The following is a 22,006-nucleotide window of genomic DNA, read 5'->3' as shown; positions in this document are numbered from 1 at the left end:
TGTCTTGCATCCAAAACCATTAGCAATTGACTAAAAACCCCTCTACGGTTAACAGTGATTTATTAAATCTATATTCATAAAAGTATGGTATTTGTGTATATGGAGCTTGGTTGAGTTTAGGGATAGAGAATCACTCACACATCACAAAACGTTATTTACTGGATGTTGTCTGAATGTTGGGGTGGGGCAGATTTAGCCGTTCAAACACTGATTTCCAATACGTACATAACATGTATTGTTTATGAGCATGCCAATTATGATATATTCTATTATGTTGAATTTCCATCATTTGAAATGCTGCCTGACTTAAATTTAATTATACAACAAAATATTATGATACGGGTAAGATAAAACTATTTGGCATATCACCAATGACAAGGAACAGTAGTGGAACAATCATTTAAACCTACACCAAGCCCATGTGAGGAATTAGTGTATTAATGACATGGCACCCCCTACTGGTCTAATAAAGTAGGAATCAGTCAAAACAATTACACATCGTTATATTTATTGTTTTCTAGTTGCATAACAAGCAAAAAAGAACATACAAAAAGCAGTATGGAACTAAAACGAGTTATGATATATAATCAACTGACCTAAAACAGTAAAAGACAGTCACAAGGAAATAAAAGGATCCACAATTTTAAGACTTCAACCATATGGTCAGTCATATCAGACATACAGTAAGTTCTAAGTGGATTAACCACTGCAAGCGCCAAGTGAACAATCACTCGAGTGGCAAAAAATGACATCCCCACTCCTGATAATGAACCCTCCCACTCAGCGTTATTTTTGTGTGTCCTAGTCATTTTGAGTCATATCCCCAATTCAAAACCCTATAATGGGACGTAGCGGACAGCACCATTACAGCACATTTCAACTGGAAAAAGAAAACAAACCAAGACCACATGCTTTTTATAAAAGCCTAACTCTTTACATTACAGATTCAAAATACTTCTCCGGAACCATTCATGTCAAACAAGAGCTTATAAAAAACTCAGCTCCAAACCTTTTTGCAATTTACTGTTATAAAATCCAAGTGTATAAAACATGACAGATTTTGATATCCCTCAACAGGGACCTCTACAGATGAGGGAATGGTTTCAGTGTATGAACATTTACATCAGTTCTAGTAGTTTTCAATTCTATGGAACGACAGAGGGGGAGAAGGAAGTAGGAACAACACTACACGCCTTTTTAGATTCGGTTTTTACATTCCTGTCTCAATGATGATGAATGATTTAGCGTCTTTGTGGTGAGGATGGAAAAGGTCAGAGGTCCGCGGTGTGCTATAGACGTGGACGATAAACCTTGCTCTTAACCATGGGTGGTGTCGTCCTCCACAAAGTCTTTGGCCTGCTCCGCTGAGATCACATCGATATGACTCACCTGAAAACAAACACACCCCATTAACTACTTAACCCTTTAAGACCTGAAGCCGATTCTACAAATGTCTTCTAAATCCCAACAGTATTCTGAAAAAACATATGTTTCTATATCAAGGTGCTCAAACTTTTTCATGTCAAGGACCCCCAAAATTATATGTATTTGGCCGCCGACTCCCATCTCAAAATGTTTTGTTCCAGGGACCCCCCAGAAGAAAAGATTTTAGTTAAAAATGTTTGCTTGAAAACAATACATATTCAAAGATTTGCACACATTTTCAAGATTTTTCAAAAATAGCAGATCTACAAGTTCATAGCGCGGCACTCAGTGCCGCGCTATGAGCTTGTATATCTGCTATTTTTGAATAGCCAAAGTGTAAAATAATGTTTTTTAGCTCAAATCAAAACGTGACACAGATGCGTTCCAGGTCTTAAAGGGTTAAACCCTATATACCTCAATGACCTTGTTGACCGTGTTTTGGTCCCCGTCTTTTTTCCTCTACACCAAATCTGTTGGCCGAAAATAGCCGAGCTGCTATTTTCACATAATGCCGCCTATTTCCGTGAATGCCCTTATTATGACATACCCAGAATAGTGTTCATGTGTTTAAAACCCAATCAAAGCCTGTCCCTTCAGGTGGATCACCTTTTCAAGTCTGTTGTGACATAGTTTTGAAATCGGTTAGCCGACATCAATTAGGATTCCTTATGTACAGCACTATTGGATGTCATTTAGAGGTCACGAAACCTCAAAATATTTTCCATTCTAAAAGGTCCTTACACACCTGAGGTACAACATTTTGTGAGATTTGCCCGGAAATATGTATATTTTGAACTGTCACTTGAGTCATGATGAGTACATCCACACAGAATGCAAATATTACACACAGCAATAAAGCAATGCAATTTATTTTTGGAACGAGATCGATTTTTCACTGCAAATGAAGGCATTAACCTGTGTGAATGAGCCATCAACTCTATGAATAGTTTGATCATTTAGTGTGTAAAGACCTAAAATCAGGCCCCTGGTGCATAACTGCTAGTGTCTGGTGTGTTTTTGAATCTGTCAAGTGAAGAAAAGGTTTCCTGCACAAACCAGAAGCTGGAATAGCTAAACCACTTAGGTCCTATTTTATACTTCGTTGTGCAATGGTGTTGCGTGGCGAAAATAGCTGATCTACAAGCTCAAAATACGTTGCAGGTGGAGGTTTATTTATGTTTATGAACATTTTCCCCTGTAATGACATGACAAATAGGGACAGCAGGTTGAAAGTGGTTAAGGCTCACCTTGTTCCTGAACTTGACTCCATAGAACTTATCGGCAGATTCCAACAGCTCAGGCCTAAAGGTGGTGGTGATAAACTGGGCGTGGCCTGCCAGTTCCACAATCATATCTAAAACAAACACAATGGAGAGATCAATTTCTCTTTTCCGACACACTCTGGAAACGGGTGTGTTTTTAGAGCCCAAGAAATGACCAGTCAGTCACCATGGTGAAATGTCTGTTTGGTTCTTTACCTGAGACGGCCTTCCTGTGCTGGGCGTCGAGGGCCTGATCGATCTCATCAAACAGGTAGAAGGGGGCAGGGTCACACTTCTGAATGGCGAAAATGAGAGCCAAGGCCACCAGAGATTTCTGACCACCAGACAGCTGCTGCATCTCCCTCATCTCACCCTGCTTCCCTGTGAACGACACCTGAACACCACACAGAAGAAGAGGGTACATGTGAGTCAGTAAAAGATGAATATTAGCAGTCAGTAAAACCTGGATTTATGTCATGGCTACTGATTTACCGTCCGTACATCGGTATGTACGCAAATAAGATTACATTCACCAATGCCAGCGGCCGATGTTTATTAGCCATTTCATAAATCTATATGATTGAATTTATGCTCATTAAAACATAGCGTCATGAAGGGTTGAAAGTCTTTAAAACGATTATTTTTGCAATGAAGATTGATTGATTTCCCTGGCACAAAAGAATCAGAGTGACAACAAAACAAACATCGGAAGTGGCTTAGGCTATCGGACAAATTGTTATTTTAGACATTGGAATTGCCCAATCGGTGCATCCCTATAAACAAGTGTTGTGCAATGTGCCGCTTGACAAAAATAACGCATTTTCAACGGAAAAAAGGGTCGCCACATCACAGACAATTTTTGTCCAGTCGAAAGTATGCTATTTTAGTCAAACGACATGTTGCACAACACTTTCTTCACGGAAACATAAAGCATCAGGCTTTGAGGACATTGGGTATAACTTACGATCTCTCCTTTGGAAAGATAATAAAACCAGAACATTTCTGTGAGGTTATGTAACAGGCTGAAATGATGGAGGGTATTACTTATCCTTTCACACCTGGAGTTCGGCTTTGTGGTTATAGAGCATGCTCTCTTATGCCACAGTCCAGAAATAACCACAATGTGCCTAAAACACCTCTACCAGCTGTCATACGTTTCAATATGAATTTGACGAAAGGAGAGAAAATATGAGATGCTACTGTTTAGGTTTGTTCAAACTGAAAATAGTTATTTTCTACAAGGTGCAACTTCTTATGTACTGTAGGCAAGTATTTCAACACAACAGTGATTTTTTCTTGAACACAATTTCATTTGATTCAAATAAAAAACAACAACAAAAGCACACGCAAATTCTTACCCTGATGCCGACTCCAGTGAACTGGTCCACAGAGGGAACACTGCTATGGGAGCCTGAGCCCTTCTCGCCATCAGCACCACTTTCACTCTCATCCTGGGACTGGCTTCCCTCTTCCCTCTCGCCCTTCTTCATGACCAATGTAGCTTTGCCCCCAGGAACCAGCTTCTGGAACACCTCACTGAAGTTCTTAGACACCTGGGAGAAGGAAGAAAGTTGTAACACTCAAAATAAAACTGTATATAGTGTGCATCTAAAAACCTATGATACAGAAAAACATTAGATAATAATACAGAGAGAGCAAAGCATCCTGTTGTGTTGTGCCAAAGGGATTTAAAAAGTCTCAGATATCAGAAATTTCTCTTTCAAGTTTGAGATCCAATACATGGTTCTGCTGTTGATAGCGGTCAAATTTGTTTTAATTTAAATCTATGCATGGAGTAGCTTGCATAGATTCCATGAGGACAGTTATTTAGACAGGATTGTCGGGAGACAAGACACTGAGGGCAGAGATGAGGAAGGATATGCCACACAGGTCTACACAGTCAGAATCAAACCGGGGATGTTAAGATTATGTGGCACTCCTCGCTTACCTGTTTGAAGGTGAGCTGGATGGCCTCGTACTTGCGCAGCTCCAGGACGTTCATCAGCTCCATGATAGACTTGTGGCCACGGTCCAGCTCTTCCTGACGCTTGATGAGTTTCTCCTTCTGCTCAGAGAAGTTGACAAACTGGTCCAGGGCCTTCTTGTTCACATGGCTGTACTTCTTCAGCTCCGTATTACACTGCTCCAACTTACGGAACAACTGGATGGTAAAACCCCAAAGTAAACATGAATTAATCAAAGTATCAAACTGATGCATTTGAATGATAATGGTACAATCCTGAATAAAGACACAGAAGCAGGGTTAAGTTGGGTAAAAGATGCTGGTTGGATATTTAATGCCTCTTACTAGATTGTGAATCACATTTTTGTTTAAAACATAGGTTGGCCGTGATGTCAGCCATGTTGATTTTACAATTTCTTGAATCCATTGTGTTCAAACTGTATCAATGTAAACATTAACACATTAACCGCCAAGAACGTAGTCCTACGGTCCGTTAAATCCAACTGTTAAGCGCCGAGACCGTAGCCCTACGGTCCACGGTCTTTTCGCGCTAAACATTTCCGGGTTCACTTTTGGAATTTTTTTGATCCACTTCCGTTTCCGGTTTGATGACCGGAAACGGAATTATTTGGGATCCGGTTTTGACGATCACGTCCGCTCCCATTCTACAGACGAAACTGAAACTCAATTCTCTTCCTGTAGTTTTTTCTCCTCGCATTTCACTGTTTAACGTAATCCGCTCTAACTACAACATGGATGCCCCGTTTGACACGTGATTTTCACTGGGAGATACGGTGAGATGTCGTGGATGTAAACGGACCGTGTACGGCTCAATCTTAAGGATTTTAACAAGATCTATGGCGACATGAAAAAAACAAAAAAACAACAAAAACACCTTGGCACTGGTGAGTACATTATGAGATTAACCTCTGGCGGTCGATGTGTTAAAAACGACTTCTACATTCAGACACAAAAGTCATCCTTTAAGGGCAATCTGGTATTTCAGTCAAATAATTATTAGAGCACTTTCAATTCATAACTCCAAATGACATGAGCTTAGCTGAACAAGAATTGATTTGGATCGAAACACTTGACGTCAACAGCGACTCCTGACTCAAACACTAATGACGGAAAGAAAGTGTCCGCAATATTTTGGCCTCTCATCCACTTGTGCAATCAGTGACACTGGCCCGGTACCCTAAGCAGTGTCCTGCGGAGAAAGATTAACTATGTAGAGTGTTTATGAGACGGCGTGAGGTTATTTTCAGCCTCGTCAAGGAGAGCAGAAGGCACACGCACACAGTTACTCCACTCAACACACAGCAACTCAGTGGCTCCCAGAGGAGGCAGCTGGATGAGAGATCAGAGATAGAGCTCCAAGTAATGCCTGAGTCACTGCTGAGTGGGTGGGATGTGACTGCCCACTTTAAAAGGGGAGTTATTGTGTGTGCGCGCTTGGAGAGAGTGCGAGCGAAGGTGAATACATGTGTGGAGGCACTCAGAGATAAGACATGATTATGGTGTGAAGATACATGGAATTAGGGACCTTCATTGACCATATTATTCACAAGCCAGCCATTTTACTCTAAACCAGATTAACTCTGCCCATCCCTGTTTTTCGCAATTTTCAACAAACAGCGAAAATAGCAGATTTACAAGCTCACAAGGCGCTGTGAGCTTGCAGATCGGCTATTTTCCCCAATTTGTCATACGACTAAAGCCCAGTCCAAACCAAAGATTTGAAACCACTTACAACCAGGGCTGCAACAACTAATGGATTAAAATCGATGACTCAATTCGTTGCCAACCAATTTGATTATTGATTTTTATCGGCTACGAATCGCGGCTGTTTTTTCACTTTAAAATATAGTATTTCTTAATGACTAATAACTACAGCTTGTAGATTGGCTATTTTCACCACTTTAAATAGTTTTTAAATAATAATTTAAAAAAAGGAACAGGTCACCCGACAGCGATAATATATAGCCAATATATGGTTCTGTATCAGTATACGAGTCAGTTTTAGCAGATTTCATTCTAATTGGCTACTATGCCTACTATGAATTTCATGGACCTGGGTAGGTCATCCTGACCTGGGATCTGCCCTGTTGCACACACTCCGCACAGCTGTACAACAGGTGAAAGCAATTCACTTAAACAAAGACTGTGCTGTGGACCAAAAAACTGGCTCAAACAAACTGTCAAAATTCTAGCTGCTGAAATAAACTTCCCATTTACCGGTAGATCATTGTTGACATACTAACAGAACATGGATGTTGTTTGCAAAAGGATTATTTATTTATTGTCCTTCAGAGCGGTGAGGTCACTCTACTTTTGTATGATATTGATAGCCTAAACTTTAAATTTATTTGCAGTTATTCTAATGCTTGCTTTAGATTAAGACTCATAAGTTTGGGATTTCGCTGTATTTTGTCAAATGTATTTATCATGTTGCTGTTGAAAAAAAACATCTGGGCACATGGTCCTTAGGCTACTACAGAATCCTCTCTCTCTGTCAAAAGCGTTACTTGATCCGCAGCATTTTAAACTGGAATATAGGCTAGAAATCAAACCTACCATTGATTAGTTCAACAGGCTGCGTTAGATTTATCTCCTGTTTGGCTCGGTGATGCTTTTGTGTCGTATTACACTGTGTTGCGGGATTCTGACGGTTCATACGAGGCTCGAAATCAAACCTACCTACCACTGATCATGTTGTAGGTGCGCAGGCAGCTCAACTAAAGGCGCTGGTGTCTTAAAAAAAAACGTATTGACAGGAAAATCGCACAGAGGAAAAACAGTGAAACCTGCTGCTGGCGCAGCTGGGGCACCGTGGCCGTGAGGGCATGTCATTTTTCGAGGGGCACAGGGCCAATGAGAGGGGCAATGACAGCCATGGCCGTCGTGAAATTCCTGCCCTGGCGCTAGCCGTGGCTAAGCTAAGGAGGAGTGAACCTTCTTGCTTCCCTTGCAGTCTGCCGAGTTGCGCATGCGCAATAACGAAGTGAAGCGAAATTGAAAACAAACATGGCGGTGCCCTGTTACCGAGAACGTTTCACCCGCAACGCCGTAAACGGCTGCAATATCTGTAGGCCTACAATGGACTTGCTTGGCATGGGATTAAGTCCACTTTGAATGGCCACGTCAGCTTGTAAGCTTGCTAGCCGTGGAGTCAAAACGGAAGCGGAAAACTTGCGTGATGACCGGATACAGTAGGCGGGCTGTACACCGGATCCGAGCACTAAGGAGCAAGGTAGCTCCCCACCTCACGGGACGTCGGCGGCTTCCAGGCTTTTATTCATTTTGATTTGTATTTATGTATTTCATGAGTACCGTAAATTTCGGACTGTAAGCCGCGACTTTTTTCCCATTTTTCGACCCTGCGGCTTATATAACGGTGCGGCTTATCTATGGATTTTTACAGCTAACGGCCACTAGGGGACCTCCTAAATCTATGGATTTTACACCCGCGGCTTATAGTCCAGTGCGGCTTATATATGTACAAATCATTCAATTTAGCTGCTGCGGCTAATATTCAGGTGCGGTTTATAGTGCGAAAATTACGGTAGTAGCCTGATCAGCAGCTGAGCAAAATTGTACAACATGTACTTTTTAATTATTCATCTTTATTGTTAGTTAGAACATGCCTAAAACCAAAAAACCCAAAAAAAAAGCAAAAGGTCATTGCTAAATAAGTGCCATAATCCGATTGATCGTTTAAACAATCGCCCGATTATTCGATTATGGAAATAATCGTTAGTTGCATCCCTACTTGCAACAGAATCCTAAAACTGTGGTTTTAGGATTCAGTACACACCCAGGCGCCGAGCTGCGAAGGTCTGCCGTTTCCTCAGGAATATGTGGTTAACAGCAGACGAGGCGTCCCTAAACTGGACAGTGACAGGCGGTGACGGACACGAGGAGCAGAGATAGTTTATAATCTTTAATTTCTCTCATTTGCTCGCTCTATGCTTTCCCCTCTCGTCAGGTACATGTGGTTTAAGAAAAAAAAAGACTTGCGATGTGTGCATTTGTGTTACACACACACACCAATCTGGGAACCCATCGCCAAATGAAAAGGAAAAACAGCGCCCTCTGCTGTTTTTTACTTATTCACTTGGCTCTGGGAGGAGCTCAACGAAGCACCCGTGCGCAAGGAAACCAGGGTTTTTGGTCTGCCTTCAGCCTTTCACTTCCGGTGGTGCGACTGTTTTCATTCCCACTAACAATATTTCTCCACGGAACACTAACACCAATTCTCCCAAAGAACATGGATCGTTTTGGTTATAAGCCCACTTGTTTCTATGATGAAAGAGCATTTTAAAATGTTACTAACTTTCCGTGGTCTTGTCGGCTTCGAGGACGCTATTGTTAAATAAGTTTTGGTTTGTTTCTAGTGGGGAAGGAACGGCACACACGTAAATCCCGCCCACTACATTTGATTGGGTAAAGCACGGCCTGCTTCCTGATCTGATAGCACGCCCACTTGTAACCAATGCGCACGGGTTGTCAACACGGCTACCGACAGATTCAAGCGCAGAGCAGAATCTGTTCTTGAGAGATTACACACACACACAAATAATCTGCCCTATTTCATATACTTCGGGCTATTCGAAAATAGCCGCTGTACAATCTCACAATGTTTCACATCACAACTGTTGTTTGGCTATACTGAATGACATGACCAAATAATGGATGCCAGGTGGTTCATTAGGCCAATATAAACAAGAACCAGTATTGATGAATCATTCGTACCTGTTTAAGTGTCAGGGTCTGGTACTTTTCAAAGGCTTCCTGTGGCAGCGAGCCAAGCTCTCTGATCTTCTTCATGCACTCCTCTTTCTTCTTGAGCAGCATGCCCTGTCGGTTGGTCATCTTCTCAAGCTCCTTGGTGTCATGGTTGATGGCGTCATTCTGTTCCTTCTCAACGCTCTTCCAGCGATCCATGTTCTTCAGGTGGTCCTTGATATCACCTTCCGATTTGTCAACCAAAACATCCAGCTCTGGGGAGGGATTTGGATGTTGTGAGAATGAGGGCAGGAAACAGTTTTCACAGCAATTGCTAAACTGTTTAGAGATTACCTTTTAACTATAGGCAAGTTCTTTCTGAAAATAGACATTCTACAAGCTCACAACGCATCACAACATGTCGCATTTTGAGCTCGTAGATTTGCTATTTTAGCTGAATGTTCACCTATTTTCACCCGAATGTTTGCCTATTGTGACATGCCAAATAATAATGTTCATTGTTACTTCTGAATAAGGACAGTTTCTTTTGTGAGTGTACCTTCTATTTTTCTACTTTTACAGGTAGAATGTCAAATCAAAAGGGGAATATCTGAGAAAAGAAATGAATTGTGTGATGCATTGCGACAAAAGCAATGATATTAAAATGGTCTACTTGTGGAAATGAGAACCAGTTATGAATAGGTCAGGAACAAGTTATTGAGTGTGAATAAATAACCACTCAAATGGTTTCTATTTTAAACGTAATGGTCCTTTCTGGAAACCGCATTGTGTTTGAGTCACATAACCACTCAGTGAATTCAGTGATTCTCAACCTTTTTTATTTCAAGGACCTCCAGTTTGATATGCATTTGCGTTTGAATCCCTAACTCAAAATCGCCTATCAAACCGACCAAAACATCACTCGCAGCGTGACGCCACCGCACGACAGAGTATAAATTCAGCATTACCCACACATATGTCATTACATAGTTACCATAGCAACCAATGCAAACAGGTCGACGATGTCTGAATACACAAATCCGATCTGATCACTTGCAAATAACGTCAGGCCTAAAGATCGGATTTTGAGAAACGAATTGGAAGTGTGTGCGTCTACCTTCTGAACGTGCCAACGTGTCTTTGACACGTTTGTTGATGCCGTCCAACTCTGAGGTGGTGGCTGTGAGCACCGTGCCTCCCTCGGTTTCTCGCAGCTCGTTCAACTCCTGCACAGAGGAAAAACACCACACGGGAATCAGTGAATCGAAATATTCAACTAAATCTTTACCATAATAGTGGAGACACAATTTCAAACTAATTGTATATCTTAGAATAGAATCCACGCGGTGCATCCGAATTGTCGGGCGTCTATGCGAACACAATTGGCCCGTGTTCGGGGGAGGGAAGCTGGCCCGGGGAGGGTGATATTTGTAACTGCATGTATTCCTACGGGCTGGGGCTACGTCCTCCCGGTGGGGGCTCCTCACTGACAGGTGAGTCAACAGCAGTGACAACACAGCAATGTGCGTGGGGTGGAATTAAATGGCATAATGACTAAATTGGGGGGGAAAGGGGGGTAAAAACTATTACTCTAAATAAAAATAAAATTTTTTTTTTTAATTAACCCATTAAGACCTGAGGCCGCTTCTAAACATTTTGTAAATCCTAACAGTTTTTCGGAAAAAAATGTAAAAAAAAAATCACGATTTTTCAAAAATAGCAGATCTACAAGCTCGTAGCGCGGCACTCGGTGCCGCGCTATGAGCTTGTATATCTGCTATTTTTGAATAGCCTAAAGAAATCTAAAAGTGACACAGATGCGTTCCAGGTATTAATGGGTTAAAATGACTAAAATACTTTTTTCCTAACCTATAATCAAAACGGTGGCCTTATCTGAACTATACTGAAGTATTATTATAAATTGAAAAGTCAATGTAACTTCACTATCACCGAGTCTATCAGCATGATGGTGCCTGACCTGGTATTAATGTATTAATGTTCAAATGTATGACAAAATGCAGCTCTTTGCTCTGGAATATGAATAATTAGGTTTTTTAAATCACACTCATAACTGAACAATGTCACGTTGACATACTATTCATTGTGTACCTGTTCAACTTGGTCAAGGCGTTTCCGTAGGTTCTCATTGAGGTACGTCTCCACCCTGGTCATGATGCCCTCCATCTTAATCCTCTCATTCAAAAGCTGCCTGTTGTCCTGTGGTCACACAAACACACACACACACACACACACATTAGCTCCTTTCAAAAAGCATACAGTTGAGAGACAAATAAAATACAGTACTGTTCTGTTAACTTGCACTAACCAAGTTGTCCTGATGTAGTAATCTTAACATTTACCTGGTCGATGCAGATAAAAGTCATAGCATGAATTACTCAAATCCTTTTGACCCATGTCCTGCACACCCATTCTCTCTTTACCATAACAAACCAGACACACAGCTTACGCTCCCTCTGACACAACATTTACTGTACGCCGTGGGCACTTGCAGCCAAGCAGATGTCACTGGATGTACCCTGTTTAAAAAAAAACTCTGGCAACCGATGTGTTAAATCCAAAACAAGAACCTCAGAGTGAGAAGATTTGTCATAAAAGCGCAGAGATGGAGTAGGTAGGAGTAGGGCACCATGACATCTGCATGCCAGCCCTGCAGCAGCAGACATGAAAGGCTTTAAAGGAGAAGACCACTCATTTTCTAAATTGAACTATGTCTTTAATACACCTTAGAGCTGTTGTGTGGAAATAAGAAAAAAGCCCCCCCCCCCGCCTCTGTTGCCTAGAACTGGATAATTGATTGAGGTCATGTGATCAGTGACATACGCAGGGTGTACTTTTGGCTGAGGGGGGCGGAGCCAAAAGTACACCCTGCACTCACATGACCTCAATCAATTATCCTTTTCTAGGCAACACAAAAGGGGGGGGGGGACTTTTTTCTTATTTCCACACAACAGCTCTAAGATGTATTAAAGACATAGTTCTAAGTTGAAAATGAGTGGTCTTCCCCTTTAAGTCAGGGCTGTTGCATTATGTTGGCTAGGCCTGCTGAGGGCCCACTGAGATGGCAAATGAGTGCAGCCACCGGAAAGAAAGTTGGAGGGACCAAGAGCGCAATGCTAGATGACCACGCTTGATTATGAATTGCACATAAGTTATAGAAAGACCCATAGACCTGCCCCGTACCTGCCTGTGATTAGCTTCCTGGCAACAAGGACCAGGAAGTCAAATACATTCCCAAAAACAGGTACTGTACTAATAAAAACAAATGTATTTGCTAGACTTATTTTGAAATGCCGTTCATTAATTTAGTGATAGCTAGATATCCAGCCTGTGACATTTGCATTACAGTTCCCACCCGCCCCCTGAAAACCTTTTTTTCCCCACAGTTCCTTTTTTTTACCTGGCAATGCTACTGTATAAACCCAATAATCTTTAGCACGGGTTGACAGCATGAGAAAACAAATATTGCTCAACCTTACATGCACCATTTACGCGAAAACCTTTCAAATGCGTGCAGGTGCCCTGGCTGTACCTGCTGCAGCTGACGAATTTCATCATTGAGGTCATCAACGCGCCTCTGGTCCTCCAGGCTGAGCTGAGACAGGAGGTCTGTCCCCAGCTCAGCCTTCAGTGACTCCCTGGTGGACTCCATAGCATGCAGGCTGGCCTCCAGACTCTGCAGACTACGTTGCTAGGAGGACAGAAAAATCAGGAGAGTAATGATTAAAAACGTTAACTCATGAACCCTCGTGACTCCATTCTGGGTGCGAGCATTCAGGCGAAAATAGTTCTACAAGCTCACAAGTTGTGAACTTGATATTTACACTTACTATATCTGGTATATTTTGCGAAGACATTTGGTGAGAAGGGAAATAAGTAGTGGACCTAGGCCCCAAGGGCTCTATGCCCTGAGTGATCCCGGTCAATAAAGTATAAAGGGTTTAGGTGGTTAAACCCTATATAATTTGTTGGCTATTTTTCTAAATGTTTCTCTATAATCGCATCTCACTGAAAGTCGTTAAGAATTATACAACCAAAACAGCTGTTCCACTTCAGTATAATAGGCATATTTCTGGTTAAGAGTAACCATTTCATTGCGTCATTGATTACGTACAGTGTTGCAAATCGGAAGTCATTTAATTAACGTTAGCAGTGAGGCTCTGTGAAAGTGTGGGTTTTACAGATAATACATTAAATGATGGTAGTGAGGACACAATTACACCCGTTAGCCACCCACTGCGACAAGCCTTAACACCTCACTGAAAACTTGAAACCCCAGCTTAAATCACTCAAACGTTGGCTGCCCACACAAACGCAGTTACCGCTGCATTAACCATAGTTGAACTCGGTCAAACTTAAAACAATGGTCATTTTGTTTGGTGATGTAGGGCTGGGCAATATATCGATATTATATATTATCAATATCGTGATGAGAATAGATATCACAGATTTTGGACATGATATAGCATAAGTGTTGTCTTTTCCTAGAGGTAATTAGTCATAAATATTGTGCCATTTGTTTTTGCCCACATTGCCCAGCCCGTGTGTGTGTACACAGTAGAACTTTGTTTGGAAGCTTGGGCTCAGAGAGGGTTAACCCGTCTGATCGGCACCAGAAAAGATGTGTCCGTGTCAGCAAGCAATTACCTTGGGCATGAATGTCTTCTCAGACTGCTGCCTCTTCTCCTTGAGCATCTTCATCTCTGACAGGATGCTGTCTCTGGAAGCTTTGAACTTCCTCTGTTGCGTCTCGATCTGCTGCATCTGGTTCATCAGCTGGTCAATCTCATTGTTGATGCGTGCAGCCGGATGTTAAGGAAGCACAATAGGGCAAAGTGTGTGTGTGTGTGTGTGTGTGTGTGTGTGTGTGTGTGTGTGTGTGTGTGTGAGAGAGACGTAGGGCACAAGATGATTATGATCATGAAACTTTAGCTGATTGCTGATTAATTATAATACAAATAACTGTGATTAATGATTTGTGTTTGTGGCACTTAACATTGGAACAAATATAACATTTCTGTTTACCTTTTTTAGGCTTTGTAAATACAATTTACACAGGGCAGATATGACAAATAACTCAAATATACAAAGCCTATTACAGGAATATACAAAGAAACGACGGACGATAATACTTTCAAAAATAAAAAGATTGAAAAAAGCCAATGTACGCTCACAACACGTCACACCGTAATGTGTTGTGAATTTGTAGATGTGCAATTTTTGCTGTTTTGGGACATTTTTGAAAATGTAATGTACGAACATTAAAAAAATGCACAAAATAGGGGCTCCCGGTTCAAAGTGTAAAAGAGTGTGGGCATTGGGCAACGTTGAAATAATGATAGAAATATGACATTTCTCTCAATTTCAGATGAATGGAAACGACTTGTGAAAAATTTGTGCAATAGCTCAAATAATTGCTATCAGGCGATTATCTAATCTAATTGTGACAGGCCTATCTATGTGGGGGGCATAAATATTATTACCACCTCAATCTAACTGCTTTACGAAGTCGCAAGGAGTCTGATTGGATTTGTGTTATGGGGTGTGACCCCCAAAAGGCATCAGTAATGTGATTGTGGTTCCCAGGGCAGCCTCTCTCATCATTGACTTCAAAACAGAGGATTAAGGTGGGATGCACACACATCATTAGGCTAATCTAACAGACAGGTTTATTGATCCTCCAAAGCTAACCAAGGGCTTGGAACACTTCTCAGGGCCCTGGAGGTTGAACAGGGCTCAGTACACGATACAGGCCATTCAGTCTGGCAGTTGTTTATCGATCTAAAATGTGCTCAGGATCAGGCTAAAGAGCATGAACAGAGAAAATGGACAGTTTGAAAGCATCGTATTGTCGCTGTCGAGTGGGAAACATGCATGTCCAAAACTGTTTTTTATTTAGGCACAAGCTTGTGTTAATACTTCTCATTGGTTAAAATATGTAAAAAGCCCACAGAGACTTACCCACTTTCAACTTGGTGTCCCTATTTTGGGCAAGTCATTATAGACACAATCTTTCAAAATGTTCAAATTTCAAATATTTTCAAAAACAGCAATCTTACAAGCTCACGATGCGTCGTGAACTTGTGAGCTACTTTTGCGCGACACTGTCATACAACTAAGTATATAAAAAAACACTTAAGATTAAATATGGAAATACAAGGTTTCTGCACGACAATATGATTTTCTCAAAGGGAGGCTGAACTTTGTAGCCTAGAGCCCTTGGTTAAATAGCTCCCTGGGCATGATAGTATACAGCTACCTGGGCATGATATACTGCAAGTACAAAACTGAAAATAAAAAAAGGTCAAAACGAAATACAAATAAATTTTACTTGATATACACAGACACTGTGGTGAGGAAGGCCAGGCAGCACCCGAGACCACCATCACCTCAGAAAGCTGAGGAAAATCAAAGTCTCCGAGAATATCCTGGAATCCTTCTACTATGCAACTACCGTACACAGAGTATTCTGACGGGGATATCACCGTCCGGTATGAGCTCCTCTCCGGCCCAGCGAGCCCTGTAGTGGGTGGTGCGGTCGGCCCTGCAGGACTCTTATTCAAGGAGGTGCTTGAGCAGAGCTAGAAGGATTATGAAGGACCCCCACCTCCTCTGCAGTCAGGCAAACGCCTACGCTGCCACAAAGCCACCACAGAGGCTCCCTCACGCTATCAGAGCTCTGAACAAGGACCCTACTGTCTTTAACCTGTAATTACCCGCTCACCAACAGATCACAAACTGTATTTCTTTTTTGACTTTTGTATGTCCATTTGCACAAACTGCATGTCTTTTTGGATATCTAGCTACAGTTCACCACACAAACTGGAGCTTATTTACTGCCATGTGCACATTATATGCATGTCCATACTTTGGTCATGCTTCTGCTGCATGAAAGTATGTTCCGACTGTATATCTTCAGTTGCCAATTAATTCATATCATATTCATTTATATTCCGTATTTCCTATATTATTATTTCTTTATGGCTGAACCATACTAGATAAATATCCTGCCTCAGTAACCCAGGAAAGGTGAAATTCCGTAGTTATGCGTTAGTCAATGGCCATTCTCTACATCAATGTCGGTGTATTGATGCCGTTTCTTTTGCACTTAGTTAGTACCTTACTTGTATTATAACTTTCAGTACCTTGTATTATTGGACATTGTTAGCATAGTCTGGCAAAATAACCAACATTTCACTGCACATACAGTATGAGCATGTGACAAATAAACTATTTGAATCTTGGATGACTCTCGGAAGCAAAATTCCAGCTAGATGAAAGTGGCTTATTACGGGTTTGGATGGTTTGGTTTGTTTAGAACGAATATTCAAATGAACTTTTTGGTCAATTTTGACAGCCCTAATGAGGACCACGTGCACTTCAACTGAATAAAACGAAACATTTTCATTGCGTCTTTATCCAAAAGTGGTTTACAACGTACATTACATTCACCCATTCACATACCGACAGCGGAGGCAACCATGCAAGGCACCAAACTGCTCATTGGGAGCAGTTAGGGGTCAAGTGTCTTGCTCGAGGACACTTCCGACACTATGCCAGCGATCGAACCACGGCTGCTCTACCTCCTGGGCCACTGCCACCCCCATAAAATAGATGAACCGAGCGAACCAACAGAGCCGTGGCAGCTGGGGAAATGATTTCAGGGACGCACTACGTAGCCTATATCACACCTAATACCCAATTTACGCTTCAGCGACAACACGTCTTATTGCACTTACAGTTGAAAATGCATTATTTTGGTTGAGCAACATTTCGCATGACACTTTGTCGCAGAAGCAAAAATAAGCTTTAAGACGGCAGTTGGAACTAGCAGGGGATTGGTGTACGAGGTACACCACTCTAATCCTGTGCTTATCTAAAGGGCAGAGGTGGATCATGAACAGCAGCACGCTTTTAACCCATTCAATCCGGGTGGGAACGCATCTCTATCATTTTAGATTGCTTTGGCTATTCAAAAATAGCAGATATACAAGCTCATAGCGCGGCACAGAGAGCCACACTACAAGCATGTAGATCTGCAAAACTTTGAATAGATATGTTTTTTTAAAGCGAACTTTTTTTTACTCAAGTCTTTGCTTCTGGGGGTCCCTGGAACAAAATATTTTATAAATGTTATTTTAACTCATTCACTGCCTGAATTATTTCTGGCCGCGTTTGCCCACTGCCAGAGATTTTTCATTGAAAAAAAAAAGTACTCAGGATTTTTAAGTTTTAAGTTAACAAGGAAGTGGATGGGAGTCTAGATCTTCAAAAAAATCATATCTCCTTGGTCTTTGGGTCAAATAAAAAAAATATATATATTAAAAATAAAATCTATTTTTTTTGAAAAAATTAAGTCGTTTTAGTCGTTCTAGGCAGACAGGGCTTATGGGACAGAAGTCGTTTTAGTCGTTCTAGGCAGACAGGGCTTATGGGATAGAAGTCGTTTTAGGCAGGGAATGAGTTAATATAACACTTTATATATTATAATATATACTCAAAGATTTGCAAAGATTTTCACTATTTTTCAAAAATAGCACATCTACAAGTGCCACGCTATGAGCTTGTATATCTGCTATTTTTGAATAGCCAAAGAAATCTAAAATGAAAAGAGATGATTGAATGGGTTAAATAATTGATCCGTGCTCTGCCTCACCTCTGCAGGAGTCAAGGGCTGTCATCATCATGTCATCCACTGAGTAAGCTGTCCATCCCTCCTTCCACTATCCCCCCTCCCTCCCACTCCCCCCCTCCCTCCCACACACACACACACACACGCACATATCACAGCCGGCGTGACGTAGCTGCTGACCAATACATAAAAAGGTTATTTGTGAGTAAGCTGCAACATACAGACCGGTGCACAAACATGCTGATAAGCATGACCAGTACGGAAGTGAACACATGCATGCAAATCCTCTCTGATCCCTCTGTCTGTCCAACTCTATCATAAGTGAGTCACGACTCTGGCCTTTGCAACCCGACATTCTAATCATCCTTGGCCTGAAAAAAACCCACTCCACCTCAGCCTATGTCAGCCTCCTACGGAGGTTGAGGTAGCTACATAACCTGAATGGATTTAATCCTTAATCCACATTAACAAAAGCCAGACTGCCTGTGTCAGTCACCACAGTGAAATATAGGCCAGGCAACACTGTTTAAAGCCCTCTGAAACAACTATGCAATACACTGAATATAAATATACACTGCAGTCTTGCATAAGCGGTTGATTGTGAAATTCAAGTGTGTGTGTGTGTGTGCAGTGCTATGGAGGTTTCTTCAGCTCTTAAAAGGCATATGAGATTAAGAACATACCAATATGTTTTCACAATGTCACTGTATCCATATACAACTCATTCAATCTCCTACTTTACACATGAAAGTCACATTACTAAGCAGATTGATATTATTCCCTTCCTTTGGTGCTATTAGGTATTCAACTACATTTGCATCAACTCCGATATCTTAAATGTGACGTCAATCATAATGTGACGTCAAACATAACAGGTGGAAGATTATGGTCAGATAGCCATTTAGTGAAGCTTTTGAGACCGGCACATGACTCATTTAGTAGAAAACAACTGCGCCAGAGAATGAGTAATGCCTGGCTCTATATTGAAACCTCTTCAGACTTCGCTAAAGATACGTTTAAAGACAACTAAACACTGAGCTTGTAGATCGTCTATGTTTGCTGGCCCCAGAATAGAGATGGTAGGTTTCATGTGCTTAATGTTATACCAAGTTAGGTCGACTCAGCTAAGCTCTGGCTCTTCATACAAAGCATTGTGGGAGCAAAACTGGGTATGAGTATTTCAATCATTCAGTGCCAACACTGTTTTTGAGAAAAAGGTCCTCAAAAGTGTATGACATATTATTGTCTATATCTGACATGCAAAGCAGCTCATGCTGTTCTCATTTGTCATGGTTTCCTCCATATAGGTAACTATCAATTGTCTTTATACTACGAGCTCACAACCATACAAGTATTGCTAACAAGTTGAACTGCTAAGTTTGAGAGAATGAACTCCAAAAACATAATTCTCAAAAGGGTCGTTGGCTTGCTAACTTTTAAATTTGGCTTTCTTCGCTTCTAGAAAAGACGACACTATTTCATTTAATAAATCTTAAGTGAAATTTAAAACGGCTGGCACGCTGAAGAACCTAATCAAACAAAGAAAGGATATGTTCGATGTTTCTGCGCAGGTTCTCGTTCAGCTTGGCCTCCAGCTCGCCCAGTTCCTCCTCGGCCTTCCTCATGTCCTTCTGTAGCTCCAGGCGGGACTTCCTGGTGTCGTAGTAGCCTCCTGTCAGAGCTCCACGGTGGCTCACCTGGTCACCTGGGGGGATGGGGCCAAACATGCATGCGTTGGACACAAACACTCCATACTACGGTGCTGCCATTTTAAATGCTATATCATCCGAAATATGAAGGGTTCCCACACATTTCTTTTGTGACAACCATACATTATTGCAATATAAGCAACTATACAGAAAGCTATGATTATTTTAATTTTTTACTATATCAGCACATTAATTAACCAATACAGAGGTAAATTCTATAACCTAAAAATATATTCTAACCACTTCGGTCTTCCCTATTTTTGGTATGTCATATGGTGATCCCCCCCCCACACACACGAAAATAGGGGATCTACAAGCTCGCATCGCAACACATAGTGAGCTTGTAGATTGGCTAATTGCGCTATGAATTTGACTTTTACTTCCCCATTGGTGTGCCTTTGGCACAAAACGTTTGGAAAATATTCGGCGAGAGAAACTAAGGATCAACATACCCTCCAGAGTGATACAGTCCATTGCGAAGGCTCTGGCTAGCTGTGTGGAAACCTCCATGCTGCGGCAGATCAGGGTCTTCCCAAACACATGCTTGAAGGCCTTGTCAAACTGCACACTGTAGCGCAGCTTGCTGATCATAGGAATGGCATCCTAAAGGACAAAGAGAGGTTTGTATGTGCATGAGGCACCAGGCTAGCAAGATCATCAGCATCTCTTATTAACCACGTGAACCTTAGCATCCCTATTCTGTACATAATGTCATAATAGGCCAACATTTGGTGAAAATAGGTGAACATTTGCAGCAAATATCTTTGTATAGATTCGTTAATAACGAAAAAAGAACTTGATTCTCGATTGAATAGGAAAAGTGATCGATAGAATAATTGCTAAAAAGAATTATGGATAGTTACAGCCCTACATGTTCCACTCATGGCTTTGTAAAAGAGAAGAAATGGGCCCATACGTTGGTCTCTGGGTAGGCCGTGTCCCTGACGTCCAGCTTGGTGAGGGGCAGGAAGGTGACCTCTCCAGGCAGGTTCATCTTGTTAAACTCCGTCAGGATCTTGGTGCTCACCTCGTCAGTCTCTACAATATGGTAAAACAGCCTGGGAGTAGGATGGAGGAAAGAGAAGAGGGTAAATCACCAAGAAAGCAAAAGGCCAGGAGGACATGAATGGAAGAATCAGCCACACAATCAATCATTCTCAGTGGAGATTAAGGCTGCATTAAAAACGTAAACTCAAGACAGTCCCGAATAGACATCTAGTGCCGTAGCATTCAGTATTTCTTAATAGCCACTACAGTCAATACACAGAAAATCTCTGTTTTGTGCACTAGAGCATTGCGCTTTTTAAAGACCTTACCTAGTACCAGCAGTCACCTCCACACAGGTGTAAAAGGCAGGCTCACACTCAAAGTTGTTCATGACAATGCCGTTGTAGCCATTTATGACATGCTGGTTGATGCCCTTCCGGCGGAAATGCTCCAGAACCTTGTTGATGCTGTCAATACCATTCAGAATAGCCTAAAGAGACGGGAAGGAAGAGAAAAAAAAACAATGTACCTCGCTTACTTCATGTCTTTTGATGTTTTTAAATCCCTCATATCATTTCAACGGTTAGAATTAAAAGAAAAACCTCTGACTGCAGTGATTATGAAGTAAAATGTTATAATTTCGATTAAGACCTTTTAATGCCCTTTAGAATGGAATTTAAGACCTAACTAGGCTATCTTACAGAGGAAACAGACTGTTACCTCGTTTGACTGAATCAGAAAGTAGCAGAGATGTCTTGTCACGTATCGCTCCTACTTGACAGTAGTACTATTGTAGAACTGTTTGGGTTGCCTTCAACGTTGGCAGGTAATGTAGAATCACCCGCAAACTATTAACCTATAAAAGGATCCTTGCTTGTAAAAACAAATCTGACTCTCAGTTTTTCTTCCCGTTTATCACTTGCCAAAACTCACTCGCACTGTATAGTCGGATTGGGAATACACAGTGGTGTGTTCTAGGTTTTTTCGGGAGGGTATACCATAATTATATATACGCACATATATACGCACGTGTGTGGTCACCGAATGAAATAACCAATCTAACATATATATGAGTGAACTTCTTCGAAACTCCCATGGCCAGCGGTCATCATCACCTCAATAGCCACACATAAGCCTTCACCTTGGACGCCCCATTATCACATGAAAGTCGTCATAGGTCGTCCTTGATAGCCAGGGCGTATGACGAAGTCTCGTCATAAGTCATCCTTGGCAGTGAGAGAGTTAATGGAGTAGCGAAAGGAACTGGAGAGAATAGGAGTCA

The 22,006-nt window shown here is 41.6% G+C and overlaps 1 protein-coding gene across 1 annotated transcript in view; it reads right to left on the bottom strand.

Annotated features, from left to right (window-relative positions):
* Positions 1 to 469: 469 nt before the first annotated feature.
* The window catches only part of smc3 (structural maintenance of chromosomes 3), a 36,064-nt gene continuing 14,527 nt past the window's right edge, over positions 470 to 22,006 (bottom strand). The window contains exons 16-29 of the mRNA XM_080416477.1: positions 21,054 to 21,214; positions 20,654 to 20,795; positions 20,190 to 20,340; positions 19,583 to 19,733; positions 14,044 to 14,197; positions 12,929 to 13,087; positions 11,488 to 11,595; positions 10,496 to 10,604; positions 9,406 to 9,653; positions 4,636 to 4,848; positions 4,046 to 4,240; positions 2,904 to 3,081; positions 2,673 to 2,779; positions 470 to 1,389 (exon numbers count right to left, since the gene is read on the bottom strand). Of these exons, the coding sequence (XP_080272603.1) occupies positions 1,318 to 1,389; positions 2,673 to 2,779; positions 2,904 to 3,081; positions 4,046 to 4,240; positions 4,636 to 4,848; positions 9,406 to 9,653; positions 10,496 to 10,604; positions 11,488 to 11,595; positions 12,929 to 13,087; positions 14,044 to 14,197; positions 19,583 to 19,733; positions 20,190 to 20,340; positions 20,654 to 20,795; positions 21,054 to 21,214 (2,148 nt within the window). The 3' untranslated portion in view covers positions 470 to 1,317. The remainder of the gene's footprint in view (positions 1,390 to 2,672; positions 2,780 to 2,903; positions 3,082 to 4,045; positions 4,241 to 4,635; positions 4,849 to 9,405; positions 9,654 to 10,495; positions 10,605 to 11,487; positions 11,596 to 12,928; positions 13,088 to 14,043; positions 14,198 to 19,582; positions 19,734 to 20,189; positions 20,341 to 20,653; positions 20,796 to 21,053; positions 21,215 to 22,006) is intronic.

The sequence above is a fragment of the Gymnoscopelus braueri genome, assembly GCF_963280865.1.
Source record: "Gymnoscopelus braueri genome assembly, chromosome: 2".
Taxonomy (NCBI): domain Eukaryota; kingdom Metazoa; phylum Chordata; class Actinopteri; order Myctophiformes; family Myctophidae; genus Gymnoscopelus; species Gymnoscopelus braueri.
This window is presented reverse-complemented; position numbering and strand designations above follow the sequence as displayed.